Below are 22972 nucleotides of genomic sequence, written 5' to 3' on the forward strand. Positions count from 1 at the left end.
ACCTGCACATCTTTGGACTGTGGGAGGAAACCGGAGCACCCGGAGGAAACCCACGAAGACACGGGGAGAATGTGCAAACTCCACACAGTCAGTCGCCTGAGGTGGGAATTGAACCCGGGTCTACAATTTCTATTGTAAAGATCTTATTTTGTCCTATTGTTTTTAGTTTAATTCAAATGACCTTGAAATTCAAACCAAGAAAAACCATCAAATATTTGAATTATTTCTAATTTAGAGACTGAACTTTTAAGGTAATTTTTTTTCTGCATTGGCTAGTAAACTTGAGCGTGGTAGCTACCTTCTAAACAAGCACAACAATGTTTTTTAGTTTAGTAGGTAAGAGGAAAAAAATACTTTCCATGGTTCCAAATACTTTTCCTACAATATTCCTTTTACTTTATATTTTAAGTTGAGCCTTACCTTTAAAAGTATTGACACTTCTCATTTTTCTTTATTTATATCTGGAACTGTCTAGCTTTTTGCCTTGTCATTTTAATTCACTTCAACACTCCTCTTTCTTTCCCTTGCTTCAGTGGATCTGTCAGGTCTTGAGACTTCCTTATCCGCTGGTCATGTGGTACAGAATAAGACACAGTGCAGCTACAGACATGGTGCGTTTACACCACTGCAACCAATTCAGAATAACATATTATCTATATAGTGTGCCACATTATTTGGATCATGGTTCAACTTGAAAATTCTCTTGCTGTGACAACTATGTTGATGATGTACATGTGGGAAATGGACACAGATTTTTGATTACAGCAGACCAGGCTGTTAGTTACATTGCAGACCACAATGTATTGAACCTGAATTGCCATTGCACTCACAAGAAACATTACCATAAAATATAGTGCATATATTGGCAGTGAGTTCAATTAAATTGAACTACAAAGAAAAATAACCTCTTTATTTACGTGATTTGATATGTTTATTTTGAAGCAACATTACAACAGATTAAAGTACTTACCATCTATACAATCCTGTTCAATAATATTAAGCGTATATTCTTTCTCTTTTGTTTCTGCATAAATAAATGCAGTGTCCAGTTTCATCCCACTTGAAAGATAAATATTATTATAACAGTAACCTTGCTATCAATTTTGAAATTGGACAGTGTACAGAACAATATTAAGCAGGAAGAGTTCTAAATTAATTTTGCCATTGATATCTTTAGCATGTCATGCCTTCATATTATGACATGGGGAAGAAAAACAATTTTTCTTTTAATTAACCACATTTTGTGGTTTACACTTGATAAATTTCTGGAGCATTAAAAAAAACTGCTCTTTTAGAATTCACTACAAATCAGATATCAGCTTCCTTCTTGCCTAGATGACATTGGCTTTTATGATTTTAATAAAGTACTGTCCTTGTATACATATACCAATCTATCCTTAATTGTGTGTATAACCTAAACAATGACTATTAGCATATTCTTCAGCTGTAAAGGTGAAGGCCATAATTCTTGGAAACTTAAGTTGATGGACCTCAAAAGTTGGGTGTGGAATGCCAATCAGTGATAAACTCTTGCTTGTTAAATGCAATGTCAACCTTGTGCTGCCAGTCATTTCAGAACTAACCAGGATTTGAGTAGCTGAATATATTATCACAAGATCAACATTGTGGTTGGCTAGCACCACTTAAAATTCAGCCTGTGTCTGTTAAAGTGGAGGGATACCTTGGCTGAATTAGGTGTTGATATTCATGCAACTTGGTAACATTGAAAATGGTGGGTCAACTTGGGAGATAGTGGTTTCCAAGCATTACTGTGAGCATTACTGGTGAGGCCAATGTTTTATTGCCAATTTGCTGCTCAATAATTGCCCTGAGGAAAATGATGGTGTCTCTGAGCATGAATGCTCCACTTGTGAATGATGTGACACAGTTAAAGGGGCAATTATATTAATCAAGCACTTGCACAGTACAGGTTGAAGTCAGCTGATAAAATAGCACCCTGTATGTGAAATTCATTCAGTGTCCAACTGAGTCAGATACTATTCCTGGCCATAAGCAACCTTGACCATGTCATTGGTCATTGCAGATTGAAGATAGTCATCTCTGTGAAGCAGAAGTAATCACAGGCGACCTTAAAAGTGGCACCTGCAGGCCACTATTCACAAAGATACTCCAAGACTTCATAAGCTGTACAAGGACCTGAAGCTGATTCCCTCTCACCTTGAACTGTAAGTATTTGCTAACACGTTGCTGTATGCAATTCTGCCTTTCCTGGGTGATGTAGGGGACAGAAATGGGGGTGGGGGGGTCAAGAATTCAATACTCATACAATACTTACAATCTCCTACAGGATCATGGAGAATCATGGAGTCATTTAGCATGGAAACAGACCCTTCGATCCAACCAGTCCATGCTGAAAATAATCCCAAACTAAACTAGCTCCCCCACCTGCCCTGGCCCATATCCCTCCAAACCTTTCATAATCATATATCTGACCCAATGTCTTTTAAACATTGTAAATGTTACCCACATCCAAACTTCCTTAGAAAGTTCATTCCACACGTGAACCCACTCTCTGTGTAAAAATTATGCCTCTTATTTCTTTTTTTAAATCTCTCTCCTCTCACCTTAAAAGCGTGCCCTCAGTCTTGAATCTTCTAATCAAGGGAAAAGACAACTTCCATTAACTCTATGAAAGAGTTACAGCTGAATGTCCCCTCAGGATGTGTGGGATATCCAGAGTCCATCATCCTCTGGCTGAATGAGGCGCAGTGTCACTGCAGACCAAGGACTTTCTGGGGAAATGCCATAGAACTATGGCGGCTGCTGGATTAGGGCCTGTGATATGAAGGGGTGGGGGGCCTATCCTATCCCAATGACTGTCAAGGAGACAGCTATGCTAAAACTTTATGCAGCTGACTACTTCCAAGAGGCCAATGGGGACTGAGTGGGATTTCACAACCCTTGAGCCATAAGTGTATTATGACTGTAACTGATTTGTGCATGATTAAACTGCTTCATTTCCTGTGACGAGATCAGTGCTGCAGTAGGTTTTGCCATCATAGCTCGCTTTCCTATAGCCTGTACACTTAGCATTGAGAGTGCCATATCATAACAGCTAACCTCGTCATGAGCAAAAGGTTGGACTCCATCAATGCACAAGTTCTCAATGATCATTGATTCCATATCCAAGAAACCTGTGCAGATGTGGAGGAACGTGAAGGCTGTAATGATATGTGAAGGAGAGGTTTGCAAAATTATAGAAGACTTTGATAGAGTGAGTAGACAGTGAGTGGAGGGGCTAATAATCTAAGGCCAATTAATGTAAGATAGTCACCAAGAAATCCAGTCAAGAATTTTCTACCTTCCCCAGTGCAAATAGACATGGGTAATAAATGTGATGCATCCAGCAACACCTACATCCCATGAACAAATAAAAAAAGAATCATGTTACACATGATAACTGCTTGCTTTGCTATGGACTCCTGCTGGAGTTGCTTGAATAGATATCAGTTTGGTGATGTTCAAGTTATGTGTCTTAGGTTGAGGGACAAGACACATCTGAGGAACAGCTGCTCAGCTCATCTCATCTATTTCTGAAAAGACAATCCTTCTCTTGAGTACAGGGTGTAACTTTTTCATTCTTCTAAAAGAGGGATTGCAGGATCTTCACATCTTAAATTTCTTAAGCAAGATCTGTCTTCAAGATTGCAAAGGATCTATACATGATCAGTAATTTGACCACATATGCTGGAACGTGTGACAAATGTCAGGACATGCTACACTCTGTTCATTCAAGAATAATCCATTGGTCAAAGTGTTTTTTTTTCAGATGCCATTCTGCTGAGTTTTCTTTTGCCTTTTTCTGAAATATGCATGTGTGTCTATGTTTGGGATTATTTAGAGGGTTAAACATTATGGCTAAATTTAACCAGAAATTGGCCAAATCTCAATCTTGGCAAGTTTCCTGGAAGGTTTGTCTCCTTGAGGCCTAGTGAGATTTCTCACACTATTTCCTTATTCCTATGCACCATGCCTCGATGATGCTTCACTCATTCAATCTTCCCTCTCAGAGATGGAAGTCCTGTTGCTGCCAAACCCTTCCAGGATCTCTGGTGCTGGCACTATTTTTAAAACCCAGCCATGAAATCAGTGAAATGTTGCCAGCCGGAAGTTGCCCTTCACTCTGTACAGGGTGGAGGGGAACCAAAAACAAATGCTTTTCAGGGTATACAGTTAGCACAGCTGTCGCTTCATTGGAAGTTCACTTTTGTAAATTGGTTGCAATGTAATACCATTCTAAGATGGCATGATACTAAGGGAGTGCTCCTCCTTTCCAAATAGGCAGTGGAGCCTCACACCTTCTCATTATTCAATGTGGGGCTGTCACATAAAGAAAAACCATCAAATGGTTAAAAACTCTCACTTTTGATCAGCAACAAAAGAGGAGAATAAACAATCAAATCTGTGTTCACCACTGGACACAGAAGGAGATTGCTTGCCTTTTGAGACACATAGGTTTACATTAAATGTATGATCATTGCATCTAGCTCACTTCTATTGGAACGCGTTGTCAATTGAGTCCTGTCTGGCTTGCTACAATTGACATTGAAGTGCTTTATCACACAGAAGATATTGTTCCTCCAGTGTACTCATCTTCCTTCTTAGGATACTATTTCTGCTCTCTGTTATTCAGAGTCCATCGCTACCTCTCATTCCTTGTCCATTTGTGCAGAGCACAGAATGCTAGGATTATGCAGCACACTTTGCCTGAGCCACTATGCAATGCCCCCACTCCAAACTGATCCAAGTATTAGAAACCCCTCTTCAGCAAACTTATTGTCTGTTCCATATGGCCCAGATCAAAGAATGGATTGCATTGTAGCTACATTTAACCTCATTCTGTAATGGAGTCATCAGCCATAGGTGCGAATGTTAGCCCTGGTCTCCCAATAACCATCTTTGCAAAGTGCACAGCCATTGAAACAAACCAGGAACATGAAGGAACTCATGGTTATAGGCACCCTGCCAGCTCCCCATCCCAATACAGAAAGAAACCAAATCTGTTGATTCTTTTCTTCACATGTGTACCCATACATTTCTAATATCATAATTTGGAAATAGAGTCTCCTTCTTGAATTGCTGCCATCTTTAGGAAGTACAGACATCAACAGTACTGTCATTCCATAACTTTGACCAAGCGACAGTGAACGAAAGGCAATTTTATATTTTGAAGTGAAGATGGTGTGTGCTTTGGAGGCAAAATTGCAGGTGCTGGTGTTCCCATGCATCAGTTACCATTCTCCTTCTATGGGGCAGAAATTGTAGGTTTGGAAGGTGATATTGAAGGTGCTTAGGTAAATTACATCATGCACTATGTCACTCTGTGTTGGTGGTGAAGGAAGTGATTACTAAATATGATGGATGGGGTATCAATCCAGTAAGCTGCTTTCTCCTGGATGGTGTCAAGTTTCTTGACAGTTGATGGCCCTGAGACTGCCTGATTATAGAGCTATAACTTCTACTTCTTAATCTGGATGATCTCTGTTTTTGTTTCATCTCAAATAAATCAAGACAAGAATAGACTGTTTGGTATGGCTTTACCACCTGAATCTCTCTCTCTCCACCCACCCCCACCCCCACCCCTTGATTATCATTTCAAAAATGAATGAGAATTTAAAGTTGCAGATTTCATTGCTCCATTTGGAAATACATTTGGTCTGTACAGCAAGTATTTCCTGTTTGACAGCTTCCCATAGTTTAATCACTACCTTACCCGCCAATGCTTTATCAAAATAAATTCAACATTTCTCATTAAAATTGTCTCTTTCCAAATTTTATTTTTGAATTTTATCTCGAACGTAATTGTATTGCTTATTCATCTGCTCCAAGGTTTTGGCTCATTGTCTGAAGTGTCATCCAAAGTATCTGCATTCCACTTTAGCTATAAGATGTGGCAAATCTTAAATCTACCTTAGCCGCAATGGACATGAAACCTGTGCTGTTGATGTTAATCTGAACAATATGCTAGCTGTCCAAATGACTGAGCTTACTGGCCCATTTCCTAATTATATTTTGTTTATTAATTTCTAGATGCTCATCATTCCTTTATAATTAAAAAGTTCTCTAATTAATTTCATAGAACTAGATCTATCGTTGTCATATTTCTTACTGGACTACAAACATATTGCAATTTGAGACAATTTGCTATTTATGTTACTTAAGTGCAATCCTTCTATGTATGCATATGGTTGTCCCTTGGAATGAGGATGATACTTGCACTTGGAAAGAACTCATGTGTGGGATTGTTTGATACAGGAGCCTATTGTTCTGCAGTTACCACATGGTTCTGGCAGAACAGAAAACATTCCTGCCTGCCATAGGCTTATTGGAAGGATTTATAGACTACTAATCAATTTGTTTGAAGACAATCATTCTTAGCTGGACAAAACCAAGTCGACCAATTACCTGCCTGTCTTTTTAATATACAAATTAGAAACAGTAGGAGACCACTCTGCCTCTCAAGCCTGCTCTGCCATTCAGTAAGGTCATGGCTGCTCTGATTATTCCATATTCCTGTCCAGCTGATCATCCCTTGCTTATCAATAATCTCTGCCTTAAAATATTCAAAGACTCTGCTTGCACCATTTTGTGGAACAGAGTTCCAAAGACTCATGGCTGGTGAGGAAAAAATGTAATTCTTATCCCTATGTTATGTTTAAACAGTGAATTCTAGTTATAGATTTTTCTACAAGAAGAAGAATGATTTCTATGTGCAACCTGTTAAGGCCCCTCAGAATTCTATATTTCAATCAAGTTACCACTTATTCTAGACTGTAGCAGATGCAAGCCTGTTCAACTCTTCATGAGACGTCTTACCCATTACAGATATTGGTCTGGCAAACCCTCTCTGACATCCTGAAAAACCTTGACAAAGTGCATGTGGAAAGCATGCTAATGAAATTGAGTCGAAGATTAGTTAGGATCTCTTCAAATGATAGAACAGATTTGAGCAGCTGAATTATCTATGCCTGTTTTATGAGCAGAATCTTTTGAGTTAGGCAGATGTCTGATGTGCTGCCTGCAAAAGATCCGAGACACCTTTATTGACTCTTAGAAGGCTACCATATATAGTGACCACCAAGTGCTTGAGTCAACAGTGGCAGGCCTTCCTCCCAGCTGAAGACCTTGTGAGAAAATGTCATGTCTGACTCATCTGCTGGTTGCTCAAGCCAACATCTCCAGAACTTGGCAGTGCCATGAGGAGCCTGTGGGCTCTCAGGTGGAGGAACAACTTGGGCCAAAGGTAGGCATTGCTTTAGGGTAGTCACACAAAATAGGTTCATAGTTAGAGGGGCACCATAGAAATCAGAGATCACCCTGTTGCCACATCTTAGTGCACATTCAAGGGCATGGACATTTGTAGTGCAGATTGAGAGCTGCACTGTTTATCCTGGCTGGAGTCGAGATCATTCTGGGGACCTGACAACCTAAAAGTGTGATAGGAACACTGGAACCTTGAGTCTGTTCCACTGTTCAATCAGATCATACTTGATCTCTGATACAACTCCGTATACCTACCTTTGGACCATATCCCTTAATACCTTTGTTAACAAAAACATATCTGTCTCAGATTTATAATTAACTAACTATCTACTATCACTAGACTATTAATCCAGAGATCAAGGTAATGTTCTGTGCACTCAGTTTTGGATCCCACCATCAACAGCACAGATTTCATGTCCATTGTAGAATTTGAATTTTTAAAAAGTTAGGTCTAATGATGGCTGATTGTCAAGAAAAAATACCATCTGGTTCACTAATGTCCTTTTAGTGAAGGAAAGTGCCATCCTTATCTGATCTGGCCAACATGTGACGCTAGACCTACACTAAAGTGTTTGTCTCTCATCCACCCTCTGGACGATTCACCAAGAGTAATGAATGCTGGCCTAGCCAGCGATGCCCTCAAATGGATAAAAAAATTACAACCCAATTTGTAGTTATTGCAATGAGGTCAGCCAGGTGGATCTAATCAGTCCAGATTAACATCCTCAATCAGGAAACCCTGGCTGATAGATAAAAATAAGAATGTCAGATATCCTGTTCACTCTGAGAACTGGTTCTGAGAAAGCTGAATCATTGTAAAGGACTTTCCATGCACAAATAAAAAGGTGACTTGGTGACAGGATACAGGCCCCCTTGGAGTGATTTCACAATTAATGATCATTAGTTGACCACTTAAGGGACTTGAGTGAAGACTGGAGAGGAAGATAGGTCATTGACGTTCCTGCCCAGAAATTACTTGAGACAGAGGTGGCAAGGCTTTGGATGTCTGTCCTGAAAATAACCCATTTAATTTTCCAGGCTTCTTGCTTCTTTCTTTGTCTCCTCGGGCCTGGAAGATTCTGCTCTACATTCCTATTGCAAATAAAAAAAAGTTTAGCAAATGGTAGAATCTCATTCCATATTTATTTTGACAGATATGAGGAGGGAAAATTTATCTTGCTGAAAGATAAAGAGTGATTTACATTCATGCTTCTGTCATTTCTTTAAATATTTCATACATTGACTTCATGTGAAGTAGAATATCTGCAATGGTAAAGTTAATTTATTAAAAGCTGTTGATGTAGTAAAACTAATGACTAAGTTTTTAATTGTTACGTAGACAAATTCTGCAGCTAGTTCACACAGATGAGGATCCCTCAAACACCAATCAGATGAACAGCTACTTAATGGCTTTTAATTTCCTTCATTGTCTCATGCAGCAATTATGCTGAGGTCGAAGAAATCAAATTATGCTAAAGTTTCCTCAGAAATCTCATTGGTACAATTTAAAAATGGTAAAAATTAGACAGAGAGGAGTGTAAGCAATTGTTTCTCAAGGGAAAGTGCAGAATATAGGTGCCTTTCATTGTTTAAGTTCCTAGTTTATCTTACTAATGTGATGAACAATAAAGTTTGAAACTATCACAATCACTTATGCACATTTTAAGCATTGCATATCTAAGAAAATGCAATAGTGTAATATTTTCTCTTTTTAATGTTACAGATTCTGAAGTTAAACATTCTGAATAAAAACATTCAAAAGGTATACAACATGCAGTGCAGGTCTGAGCATGGATAAATTAGAAAAAAAACACCAGCAAATGTGACTACAAGTCCTGCTGTATGTATACCTTTGGGAGAAATTTATGCTCATTCAGAACAACTACAGAAAAACCTGCGTTCTCTGGATATTTGAACAGGATTATCCATGTCCATGAGTTACTTTACACAGAGGGTGGTGGGTGTCTGGAATGCGTTGCCAGCAGATGTGATAGAGGCAGGCATGGTAGATTAATTTAAGATGCATCTGGACAGATGCATGAGTAGGCGAGGTGCAGAGGGATACAGATGCTTAGGAATTGGGCGACAGGCTTAGACAGTCGATTTGGATTGGCTCAGGTTTGGAGGGTCGAGGGGCCTGTTCCTGGGCTGTAAATTTTCTTTGTTCTTTCCTTGTAACTGGGACTTTGGCACATATAACTAAGGAGTGATACAAATGATCATTGAAAAACTAGCATATCAGTAAAATGCAAATGTCCAAGATACAGCTTTCAAATATAGTTGCTTCATGCTGTATTTATAACAAATCTTTTCAGGAAATTTCTGACCAGTGTGTTACTTTTCGATGTTGGAATCCCACAAAGTGAAGAAATCAAACTTCTTCAAAGTAACTTTGCCTTCATTTAAGGAATTCCTAATGCAGATTTTACTGTGTATTCCCTCTCCCATCCCACACGGCAACTAGACTTTCTGTTTTGATTAGTAGAATGGGACAGGCTGACTCTCTAACAATCAATGGATCCCGGCATGGTTGTTCTAGTATTATTAGAACTTGTATCACCTTTGTTCACTGCAGAGGATCTAACTTCAAAAAATACTTCTATCAAAACCTGTTCTACTTTACTACTGTTTGGAATAACCAAACAAGACAAAACAGAAATAAATTTCTCTCTCACCTTACTACAAGTCCACAGGTTACATTTAACCCAGAATTGGCACCAGAGTTTTGAAGCAGAAATATTTTTGGTTTAGCATTTTCTGCCACATATTTTTGAATTGCAGACTGAATGAAAGTATAACTGGTGGCTATTTTTATCTCTGCCATATAGAAATCCCAGTTCAAATATTGGCAATTCAGTTATATATTTATAAGGATTGAAGAGTACATGTTTAAAAGTATTGTGATATTGGCTTTTTACATGCTGGTAGCTGGGCAGTTCTCCTCTCAACTGTTTGATTTTCCCCAGACTAATATTACCAAAGCATCAGATTGTGTCATTGGCTTTTAAGATTGTCGGTATAATCAATTCAAACTTGATTGGAATTTGGTATTTTTCAGGGTATAATTTAAACTGATTGGCCTAATTTGAATCTGTTTTGTTGTTTCCAGGCAACCAGCTAATTTAGCTTTCGATCAATTGTTACATTGTTACCTTACTGAGAACACTTGGTGCTGTCTAGTAGCCCTGCCAGATTTTAAATCTATTAAAGGGACAGTACACCCACATCTTCATAACACTGGATTGCTTCAACTTACAATAATTCTATGCTTTCTTTTGCCATTGACATTCAAAATTGATGAACTTATTTAGAAATTATAAATAAAAGCAAAACAAAATTCTAGATAACTGCAATGGGTTTGGCAGCATCTGAGAGAAACAATGTGACTCTGCTTCTGATATTTTAATGAACAATTTTTGTTATTTCCTGCTTTAATGAAAGGTATATCTGAGCATTACCCAATCCCTTGTTTCTCTGCGATGATTGTGTGTACATTTTAACTATTTTTAAAAGCAAACAAGTTACAAGGTAGATAGCAAAGTATCTGTTTTAGATGCCAAAGGGCAATGCGAAATAATAATGTTAAATATTTTCAAATATAAAACTCAGTCAGAAAGGGAGGATACTTATTATCCAGGGTATTTTTGATAAATACTTGAAGATTCTGGCAGCAATTTGATTTATGAGTGCTTCTTTTTGCTTTGCAGGATATGGCCATGCCGCTCCAGACACTGATGCAGGTAAAGCTTTTTGCATGTTTTATGCTGTGCTGGGAATACCACTGACCCTAGTTATGTTCCAGAGTCTGGGAGAACGGATGAACACATTTGTCAAATACCTTTTGAAAAGAATAAAGAAATGCCTCGGCATGAAAAGCACAGACGTGTCTATGGAGAACATGGTGACCGTGGGATTCTTCTCTTGCATGGGCACCCTGTGCATTGGAGCAGCTGCCTTTGCACATTATGAAGACTGGAACTTTTTTCATGCATATTACTACTGCTTCATCACATTGACTACAATAGGGTTTGGAGATTTTGTGGCCCTCCAAAAAGATAAGGCTCTGCAGAAAAGACCACTGTATGTAGCCTTTAGCTTTATGTATATTTTAGTGGGTTTGACGGTTATTGGAGCTTTCCTCAACCTGGTGGTTCTCAGGTTTTTGACCATGAACAGTGAAGATGAGCGACGGGATGCCGAAGAGAGAGCTTCTTTGGCAGGGAATAGGAACAGCATGATCATTCACATCCAGGAGGATCCCCAACAGGGCCGTCAGCGGTACAAAACCGAGGTGACAGATTTGCAGTCTGTTTGTTCCTGCATGTGCTACAGGTCTCACGAGTACACCAATCAGGTGGTATCGCACCAGAATTCGTTCAGCTCCCAACTTAATCCTCAGTACTTTCACTCTGTATCTTACAAGATAGAAGAGATTTCACCAAGCACATTGAAGAACAGTCTGTTCCCATCCCCCGTGAGCTCTGTGTCACCGGGTTTACACAGCTTCAACGAGAACCACAGGCTCATGAGAAGGAGAAAGTCTATTTGAAATATTTTTTGATTTGTTTTTGAGCGTGCTGGAGAAGATGAGGAAAATACAGTCATCTTTCTCTGGGACTCAGAAACCAAGCATGAAGCATGGTTAATAAAAGCTCTACATCAGCGACAATATGCCTTACTGACGGCAAATGGAATTTTAGGAACAAGCAAAATGCTGGGCATCCATTGGAACTACTTAAGCAAGAGGACTGGTATTATTGGCAGTATTCTGCTTGGAAGTGATTGTAAATTGTTAGAATGAGGAAGTGTTATTGGTGAAAGTGGGGATGTGTGTGGCATACAATGCATCAGGTATTAATTTTGTATAATCATTTAACAGAGTTTCAAATCTGACAAACAGAAGAACCCAAATCCTATTGCCAAAACAGCATGCGCATTAGTAAATGAAGCAGTTGGTATACTGGATGTGCCATTGTACTTTCAACAGCTGGCTCTTTATTACTGGATTGTAAAATGCTGAAAGATAATTTTAGCATGCCAGTTTAACTGCATGCGCTTTGTACAACTGGTATGCATTATAACTTACCTGAGAACATAAATTAATTAGCAACAAAATTAATAAAACGATTCATATTTATTGATTTATGAATAGTATTTATGCTTTTGCAGCAATTCTGGCCATTTGTTCTTTCTTGGCTTCTGTGGTTATTTTGACAGAGGGAAGAAGAGTTAAAAATGAATGGCTAGGTTGCATTTCATAACTTAAGTGCAGTTATAATTGGCATGACATGGAATTAGTTTGTGAATGCCTGGATAAGGACAATAAGTCTAGAAAATCAGCAACAAAAAAGATTTTCCTCTTCAGAAGATCTAACAGTTTAAGTGATTTTAACTGTTATTTCCAAAACCATTTTTTTTTTTGCTGTTCTATGACATAATTCAAGTGATAGGAAGCTGTAACAAAATGTTTACAACTCAAGGAAGCTTTTATGCTCATGTACAAAATGTAATTAATGGGGTTGCTTCTTTTTTGTAATGATTGCACTAACATGTATATATTTTACATTGTCTTTACAATTACTGCAGTGTTGTAAAATAATGCACTTTTCTATATTTTTCATTAAAATATGGCACGTTTCAAAATGTACATTGTTGCTTTTATAACGAATGTACATGGTTAGGGGAAAATCATGTAAATTTGTATCACAGAAGCTAACTTCAGTGGTCGTATTTTGTACAGAAGTACAGACATCTATAGAGATTTATGAATACATAATATATTCAAATTTGAATGAAAATGTACAGAGAAGATTTGACGAATGAATTTACGTATAAAGAGATGTTATAAATGCCAAATATTTTGCATGCAATAAAAATTACATTTTTGACAACTCTTATGTGCAAAGTGACATTCACAACATTTTCCAAATCAGACTTATAGTTAATTAAAAAAATTACTTACTATGCTGGACAAATACACATGTTGGTAACAATAACCTGTTCCCATGCCGAACCCACCCTTCTATGCAATATAGTAGCAGCATTGGTGTCACCAAATGAAACCAGTCTAGAGAGATGAATATTTAAAATTATTAATGCGTTACATAATGTTTTTGTTTAATTGTTTAACAATGGGTGACTAGTGACAGCTGGTTTTAGAGAAAATCTGCATTTTCTTCTCAACCTGAGTGCAATAACATAATACAATCAATATGGGCCTCACAGTGAAGTCAAAGTGAATCTCTGTTAGCTTCATTTACACAAAGGATTGATTGCAATTAAATTTCTAAGCTTATTGTAACATACATAGATTGTCGTACACTTATAGTTCATGATAATGGCCTAAAGATATCAAGTCACATTTCTTAATCTAATCAGCCACCATATACTACATCAAAGATTTCTTTCATAAAAGATTTAAAATTATGAACTTCAGATGGTACTATACACCTTTCTATTATTTACTGCTGTCTGTGCTTCAATAACTTAACCCTATATTATTCCTTTGATGGCCCAATGTATAGCTGAGCCCTATTGGACAAGAAGCTTCAAATCATTCTGAAAGATTATGAAATATTATCCACAAATCTATCTCTCATCTCTATCACTCATTTCCTTCGCTAGTACCTGGTCAAATGAGTTTAAAGAAACCACATCCTTCTATTTCATAACTTCCCTATCCTGTATGTAAAATAATTTCATTTAAAAATGTATCTTCATCTTTCCCATTTTGAGCTAAACATTTTTGGCATTTGTGATGTTAGTGGTTGAATATCTGACTGTCTAATACTTCTGTCTGCTATTTTAATGGAGGCATTAAACAGTTAAAATGAATTTGTTAACACCCCTGTTAAAATTTCCTGATAGTGAACACAATCATCACTAGTCAATGAAGATGGAATGGTCAATGCGAGGATGCTCAGTCCAAGGACGGTTGTCAGTATTGTGAAGATACAGAACAGAGAGAGTTGGACTGACATATACTGAAGTATGATTTTTATGAAGGTATATTGCCCTGAATTGCTACAGGTTCTTACTCAACTACCATAACTTCATTGGAGAGATATTCAGTGAAGGTAGGTTTATGCCAAGTTACAATCGAGGACACAACAGTGACAAAGTCTGCAGAAAGTCAGGGCCATATTACATATTGTGTTCATTTTAAAATCTTGCATTCCATTTGTATTTTCAAATTATGCTTTGATTGATATTTAAGTAACAAACCTAGGCAGTTTGAGATGTAGAGCTAGTGTTTTTCATTTGTTCATGGGAGATGGGTATCTTTGACTATGTCCACCCTAATTGCCCAGGCAGCAGTTGAGAGTCAATGGAGTCACATACAGGTCAGACCAGGTAGGTGCAGCAATTTCCTCTATTAAAGGACATCAGTGAACTCCAGATGGTTTTTTTTCTTGACAATTGACAATGATCATTATTAGGCTTTAATTCCTGATTTTTATTGAATTCAAATTCCACCAATTTGGCATGGTGGGATTCAAACCCAGAACATTACCCGGGTCTCTAGACTACAAGTTAGTGATAATACCACTGGGCCATTGCCACGAGAAAGGTGATAAGGAACTGCCTTCTTAAACCACTGAGGTTCTTGGGGTCGAGGAACATTCACAATAACATTAGATAGGGAATTCCAGGATTTTCACCCAGTAACAGTGAAAGAATGCTGCCTTGTCCTTCTAATGATGGAAGTTGCTGGTTTGGAAGGAGTCTTGGTCAGTTACTGTTGTGCATCTTGTGTTTGATACACTGCTGCCACTGTGCACTATTGCTTGACTAGTTTGTGAGGCAGCTCTCCCAATTTTACACTGGAGGCCAGAACTAGTTGAGGAGTAAAACTTGATGGGGATGTTGATCAAGCAAGAGGAAGGTTGAAATGTTGTATAGTCCTGGAGAGAGGATGATTGAAATTTTCTGGAGAAGAGATCAGGAGTGGGTTTAGGTGGTGGGTGGATGGGAAGGAGACCAGTGTGACTGTGTCATTAACAATGCCCTGTGCTATCTACCTCAGATTAGAGGGAAAGCAATCATTGCATTATCTTGGAACAGTGTACTCTCATAGAATTACATAGTAGAGAAAGGGCCCTTCATCCCTTTGAGTTTGCATGAATAAAAGAAATTATTCTAAGACTACTCTAAACTACTACACTAGTTCCCCTTTCCAGCACTTGGCCCATAACCTTGAATGTTATGACACTTCAAGTGCTCATTCAAGTACTTTTTATAGGTTGTGAGGATTCCTGCCTCAACTACCATCCCAGGCAATTGTCCCATATGCCTTCATAATAACCATAATAATGTGCCCTACAGCCTTCAGGGATCTGTGGAACAAACACACAAGATTGCTCAGTTCCTCTGAGCTTCTAAGTGTCTTGCCATTCAATGAGTACTCCCTTGTCTTGCCACTTCATCTAAAGTGCATCAGCTCACACTTATCAGGGTTAATTCCATTTTACACTGATCTGACCACCTGACCAATATGTTCTTCTATAACCTAATACTTTCTTCTTCACTGTCAACCACCTAGCCAATCTTCGTGTCATCCACAAATTTACTGACTGTCCCTTGCTTTGTTTCTTCTATAGTATTTATATATCTTGAACAATAAGTGACCCAACACTGATCCCTGTGGCATGTGACTGGAAACTGGCCTTGAGTCACAAACATCCTTCTACTACCAGCCTCTGACTCCTAAGCTAATTTTAGATCCAACTTCCCAAGTTACTCTGGATCCCATTTACCTTCTTTATCAATCTCCCATGTGGGACCTTGGATTAGAAGGCCTATAAACTTAATCAACAGCACAAACCTCATTGATATCTCTGATGACCTCTTTGAAAAATTCAACCAAATTTGTTTGGCATGACCTCTCTCTAACAAAACCATGCTGACTATCTCTGATCAAACCTTGCCTTTCCAAATGCAGATTAATTAACTCCATAATAATTATCTCTAATAGTTTCCCTCCCACTGATGTGATATTGATTAGTGTGTAATTCCCTGGTTTAGCTCAGCCACACTTTGAGAAGTGGAACAACACTAGCTGTATTTTAGTCCTCAGGGTACTACCCCTATGACCAGAGAAGAATTTAAAAATTGGGTCAGAGCTCCTGCAATTTTCTCTCTCTGTTCCCACAGCAGACTGGAAAACAACTTATGTGGAACTGGAGATTTTTAAGCTTGCCAAAGCTCCAATACGTCCTCACTCCCTATGTCCATCTGCTCAAGAAAATCGCAATCTCTCTTCTTGAATTCTGTATGAATACCTTCCTTCTCCAAAGTAAAGACAGACATGAAGTACTTGTTTAACATCCAACCAGTGTCCTCTGGCTCCATGCGTAGATTATTCCCTTGGTCCCTAACAAATCCTACTATTTCCTTGGTTATCCTCTTTCCCTTAATATACTTACAAAATATCCTGGAATTCTCCTTTACCTTGCCCACCAGTGTTTATTCATGCCCCATCTTTGCTGACCTATTGCTTTCTTAAGTTTTTGCCTGCACTTTCTGTACTCCAGTAGAGCCTCTGTTGATTTTCTCCCCTTGTACCTGTTAAAACCTGTTATCCAATATTCATGGGTATTGAGATTTTTTGGGGCTTGTTGTTCCAACATTTCACCCTGAAGAAAAATGATGGAACTGTACTGTCATCAATTCCATTTGGAATACCATCGCTGCCCACTGTCCTGATGTGATTTATCCAGAAGTAGCTTGCTTGTCCAAATCCTGATTTATTTTAATAAAATCTGCCTTCCCCAAATCCAAAATCCTGTTTTGCAGCTCACCTTTATCCTAGAGTCTCTACAGTTATTTAAGGAAAACATTCTTACTATTATTGATTATAGTGACCTTCTTGATGCAACTGACAAATTAACTTCTATTTATAAAATTTGGGGGATATATTTTATGCCTGATATTTTCCAATAGAAAATGTAAAAATTAAAGGTGTTTGGGGCACTGTACTTTTGTCCTGTAAGTTTTACTGTCTTGTCCAGATGGCACAGTCTGACAGGAAATTTGGGATACAGACCTCCCCAGTGCAGTACAATTGACCACAAGTCTATAGTTTCTGTTGAGTATTCATCAATGCTCTGTACAAATTCAGTGTCATATTCTGGTATTTGTGATTTATTCCTCTGGATTTCTATAAAAAATTATACTTGTGCAGTAGCAGTAAATCAGCAATGTGCTAATGTTTCATCCAGTGCATCCAGATTCACACTCCTGTAGATTGCTACTGTTAAATTTATATTCTTTCTGCTAGATGTGTACGTTCAATGTGATAACCACTGAGTTGACAGCACAATGTCAATGTAATGCATTCCAGTTCAAAAATCACATTTTACATATGCCTGCTTTAGTGCAAATATTTAGTTATAGAAATACCCTTAAAATCACAGCCTTTGCAACAAACTCTCAATCTTCAAAAGGTCTGTGTTTAGTGGAAAATGAATATAATTGCATTGCTTGTGCAGAAACATGAGTTGATGAAAAAAATCACTGTTTTGCCCTAGTCAGCCTTCATTATAATTTAAGTGACAACTGCATCGAAATAGATGATGTTTGTTACTTTACCGCTGGGATTTCCCGTGGTTTTAGGGCCATAATGTTAAAACCAAAAGTGGCTTCCAAGCTCACAGTTGCCAGCAACAAGTCTGGCTCAGCAACCCCATCGTGGGAGGCAGTTTATTAATTAGGGGCCTCTGAGTTCACTGTCTTATTAAGAAAAGCAGCAGGGTTGTCAATTCTGCAAACTTAATCAAAGGTCCAACATAACATCTCTGACGCCCTGACAGTACTACTATCTAAAACTAGGTGGGTTCCACTGGCAGGCACCAGCAGCTAGACATTGGTGAGGCTGCAAAATCAACCTCAACTGGGAGCTCAATCATCTGAATTGGCTGTCTGCCTCCATGTCATGGGCAGATTCTCTTCTTCTCAACCCACACCTGCAGAATCTCCTCAGTGGCAAAATTGTATTGGAGAACCACAGCAATGTGGCTCCTTGTTATTTTCTCAGTTCTGTTAACTCCAGCTGTGTCTTCACAGTACTGGGAATATCTATCGAAACCAAAAGATTTTGACCCAGAATTGTAGGAAAAACTGAGGATGTGGGCATCTGGGAGGTAGGATAAAATGGCTGAAGGAGCTGCACAAAATGACTTCTGCATTGTTAAATTGCAGTGAACCAGACAGAAACAAAAACCGCAGACTGATGTAGATCTGATTAATTGCAGAAGTAACGTTTTAACCCTAACTACAAGGCAGGACGAATATAATTCTGAGAACAGGTTGTTTACAAGAAATCATGATAGGCTAACGCAAAAGTGTACGCAAACTTCGGAGAATTTGATTGATTGTTACTATGCGATCATGCTTCATGCCTGACTATGAACAACGTATATAAACCCTATGCAAACTCTGTAAGTTGTTTGATTGTTTTGGTGATCTAGAAGTACTCATACATCTGGGCAGATCAGAGCCTACCGACCCGACCATATCAAAGAATAAACAATTGCTTGTGTGATTGACAAAGAGTCGTTTACAGGTGTGTTTATTGACTGATTGTGGAACCAAGAGATCCCTGGGGGTTCAGATCTTCAAAACTACCCACTTACTTGTCCATACTATTTACAACTAGGCTTTCCATGCTGGCTGCCTCTCAATGCCTGTGGACATTGATGCAGCAATCGGAAAGTGAAGGCTCCCCCTTCAATACAGAGGAGCTGGGAACAGCCCTAAAGATAGCAGCAGATTTAAACTGTAAGATGAGTTTAATGAAACTTCCATACCATTTTAAAGTGCTAAAAGCCATTGTAGTAATTACATTCTCTTTTGTTTAAACATTTTATATTATTGTTCAATATTCCTGTTCATTAAATAAGAATGCCACTATGTTTAAATGTAACTATTTTTTTCTTATTCAATATTCAATGCTATTTCACAGTTCTTGGTGAGTAAGGAAAGTAGATGGCATCAAGAGAGGGTGACACCTAAGAAGGCAGGCATCTGGGTAGGGAAATCATGGGTAAGATGGTACATTGCTAGAGTGGTAGGGTAATAGATGGGTAAGGTGGCAGGTTGCAAGGGTGATAAATGGATAATATGGTATGTTGGCAATTAAGTAGGATGTTATATGATAGGCTGGTAGGTTACAGGTGGGTGATGGTGAGTTGAGTATAGATAAAGTAGAATTGGGTGATCAGGTCAGGGACATCATCAGGCAAGTCAAATTGTTGGGGGCAGGGGGATATTGGGAGGAGCATTGAGAAAGATCTGGGTAAGGTGGCAACTTGACAGTCAGGTATCTTGGTGGAATAATGGTAGGGAGGATAGCAGGTGTCAAGGAGAAATGGGGATTTTTGTTTTGGTGGAGGAAGGAAGAGTCTGGGGTAGAGCTAGGGAAATTATGTTACGTTGAAATAGGGTGAGGTCAGGTCAGGAGCTGCTGGGCAAGATTGGAGATGATGTCAGGGTGGGGTGACATTGAGTCAGAGTGGTGTCAGGGATATCAGTGTGAGTCAGGGGCTCAATGGCTAACAATTTGATTAAGTGAGTCAGTCCGTCTGAAATTTTGGAGTCAACATTAAAGATATTTTCAGTGGGTCCTGTTGTTGAATAATTGCTCATCAGAAGTTTTAATTTCTTAAGTAATTATTGTATAGTTAGGTATCGTGGAATATTAGTGTGGTCAGATGTGCATCTCCTGTCCACAACAGCTATCTTCCTATCAGAAGCGCAGGGCCTCTATGTTATAAATTATAGGTCAACAAAACCAATGGGTCCAAGCAACTTGTATAAAGGAGTTAAAATTGTAATAGTGTTTATCTGTGATTCTTGGTCTAATAAAGTTTTGCCTGATGAAATGACTAGGATTAAACAAAATAATCAAAGTGGAAATCACACAACATTTTGTATAAAATGACATTCCAAGTCTGTTTTTTGCATTCTAGTTCTGATGAGTGCGAGACAAAAAGTTTCAGTTTGCCTCTTTTTCGTAATGTTTAAATCACACCACTTGAGATTCTTTCAAAAGTCAAATAAGTACAAAATTATAATGAAGCGTGATATGCAATAGTTCTGACTATTTCTGACAGTTTTTTTTCCTTAAATTGTTTCTGCTGAGCAGTAACTGGTAATGATATCACCATTGAGTACTGACTTGAAGCATTTACTGACACTAATTGCAAGGATGCTAAATAACCTGAGTAGAGATAGAGTCATAAACTTGGGGATGACTCAGTGCTGACTACACATGTGCAAACCAGTTAGCTACAATTATGTCACTATGTCTCACCAAAAATAATCTTCAAGCAATAAAAAGGATTAACTAAGTTATAATTCATTATAACTGATCTGCCAATTGACTCCTGATGATGAGATTCTCAATCAGTTTTTATTAATTCCTTAATGACCTTCAAAGTGCTGCACATCTGCTTCCTCTTCTATTATCACTGTGTTTTGCAATATTAGCAAAGCAAAATCATTTCACAGTTAAGGAGGTTCACCTTCAAGTTCAATTATCCTTTTTAAATAGAAGTACTAACTTTTAATGATTTATGTTGCTGAAAACTGTTATTGGCCACATTTTACTCTCAAAATAATGGTGAGGCTAATGGTGCAGTAAGGAAAAGAGCAGAATATTCATTGTGAATATCCAAAAGATGTTGTTTGTGATGCTCCGATGTCCTCCTCAGGATTGACATGCATTAAATGCCATTAATTTGGGTATTTTCATGTATGAAATCTGCCACAGATATTTAGTGTTGTAGTTGCAAGTACTTAGAACCATGTCCTTTATTGATGTGATAAGCATTAATGATTGTCGATCAGCCTCTACAGCACTGAATATGAACTATTACAACTGTAGTGTCTCATTCCGTTGTCTTGTAAATTGTTTTAATAAATTTTGATAAGTCAATGTTGAAATTTTTCTAATTTTGAATTTTAATTGTAAGGGTGCACATGCAAGTTTGAATCATGCCAGATACTATTATATGGAATGTTTTCGCAAAGACAGTTGATATTTCAGACAACAAAACAATTGTTTTGACTACAAAAGTTCAGACTACAATGTCTTCATAAAATCCAATTGAAAATTGGTGCTGGATTCCTCTTTGTTCCTCCTTATTGCTCACAAGATTTATCAGGCGTCCAGTGCAGGGAGCATTTTATGTGACTACTGGAACAAACCTATTTGTCTCAATTCTACAATTATTTCATGAAAGTTGAGAGTGCTCACTGCTTTCGTATATAGCACCTTATTAATTTTATAACTTTATTAAAACATTTTCTTTTCCCTGAAGTGGCCTAAGTCACAACTGTGTCAGAAAAGAACAAAAGTTTAACAAAGTTAAAAATCACACAACACCAGGTTATAGTCCAACAGGTTTAATTGGAAGCACAGTAGCTTTCGGAGCGACGCTCCTTCATCAGGTGATTGTGATGAATCAGAGCTGAAAATGTGTTGCTGGAAAAGCGCAGCAGGTCAGGCAGCATCCAGGGAACAGGATCACCTGATGAAGGAGCGTCGCTCCGAAAGCTAGTGTGCTTCCAATTAAACCTGTTGGACTATAACCTAGTGTTGTGTGATTTTTAACTTTGTACACCCCAGTCCAACACCAGCATCTCCAAATCAAAAGTTTAACAAACTGTCTGATTTTACCCAAAGCATAAGGATTCTTTATAGACTGAATTTTTCTGTTCAACCTCACAGTTTGCTCTTACCTGAATACTCCCTGGCCCTTATTTGTTTAAAATCTGATTTAACATCTTCACTCATTTGATTCTTCATAGCAGTAGGGTCATTCCAGTTTAAGGGTGTTCACCCCATAGGAACAGCTTCCTCTTTCCTCAGCACTCATGCGAGTACCCTATGAATTGTAAAGCTTGCATTCAACTCTATTCTTTCAAACTAAAGTTTAAACCATTAATCTGTCTCTCCCTTTGCCATTTTAGGCATGCCACAGATCGTAATCCACAGATTATCATCATTTGAGGATTTGCTTTTGTATTTGTATCCTAACTTCTCAAATTCTCTCAGGAGAACATTGTTCCTAGATCTACCTGTGTCATTGATTTCTACGTAAACCGTGACATTGAAACATTTGCCCCTTCCTCAACAAGTTTTTGACACCAACTAAAAGGCCTAGCTATGACTGCAAAGGTCAATATTCAGCCCCTGACTACATTATAACTGCCACATTAATTTTTCTTTTCTCACTTGAATGGCCTTCTGTGCCAGTGAGCTATGGTCAATTTGCTCTTACTCCCTGCAGAGTGTATTCTCTCCACACCAGTTACAAATACTTCATATTTGTTGGAACAATGACAAAAGCTGACAGAACTGCATTGAGGACTCCTTCTCTTCCCGAGATGCAATCGCATTCCCTTTTATCTCACTATTAGTAAGTCCAGACCATTATCTGACTAGCTCCTGGATCAAAATGTCATGGGAATTTTTCACAATCTCTGATGCATAGCAACATCTGTACTGCTGACTCTAGATTCATAACAATGTGTTTAACTCTTAACTCTGAAAGAGCCTGATATTTGTATCAAAACTACTTAAAAACCTCAAAATAGGAAGAAGAGATGGACCATTGAGAATTGACCTAAGCACCAGAAATGACGACAGTAAATTCAGCCTTGTCAACCCTGACCTGAATAATGA

At 38.2% G+C, this 22972-nt stretch overlaps 1 protein-coding gene across 1 annotated transcript in view; it reads left to right on the top strand.

Moving 5' to 3' along the window:
• Window positions 1-14191, top strand: part of kcnk9 (potassium channel, subfamily K, member 9) — a 56233-nt gene extending 42042 nt beyond the window's left edge. Inside the window, exon 2 of the mRNA XM_043688249.1 lies at window positions 10992-14191. Within this exon, the coding sequence (XP_043544184.1) occupies window positions 10992-11833 (842 nt within the window). The 3' untranslated portion in view covers window positions 11834-14191. The remainder of the gene's footprint in view (window positions 1-10991) is intronic.
• Window positions 14192-22972: the final 8781 nt, after the last annotated feature.

This window comes from Chiloscyllium plagiosum, chromosome 4, assembly GCF_004010195.1.
Source record: "Chiloscyllium plagiosum isolate BGI_BamShark_2017 chromosome 4, ASM401019v2, whole genome shotgun sequence".
Lineage (NCBI taxonomy): Eukaryota > Metazoa > Chordata > Chondrichthyes > Orectolobiformes > Hemiscylliidae > Chiloscyllium > Chiloscyllium plagiosum.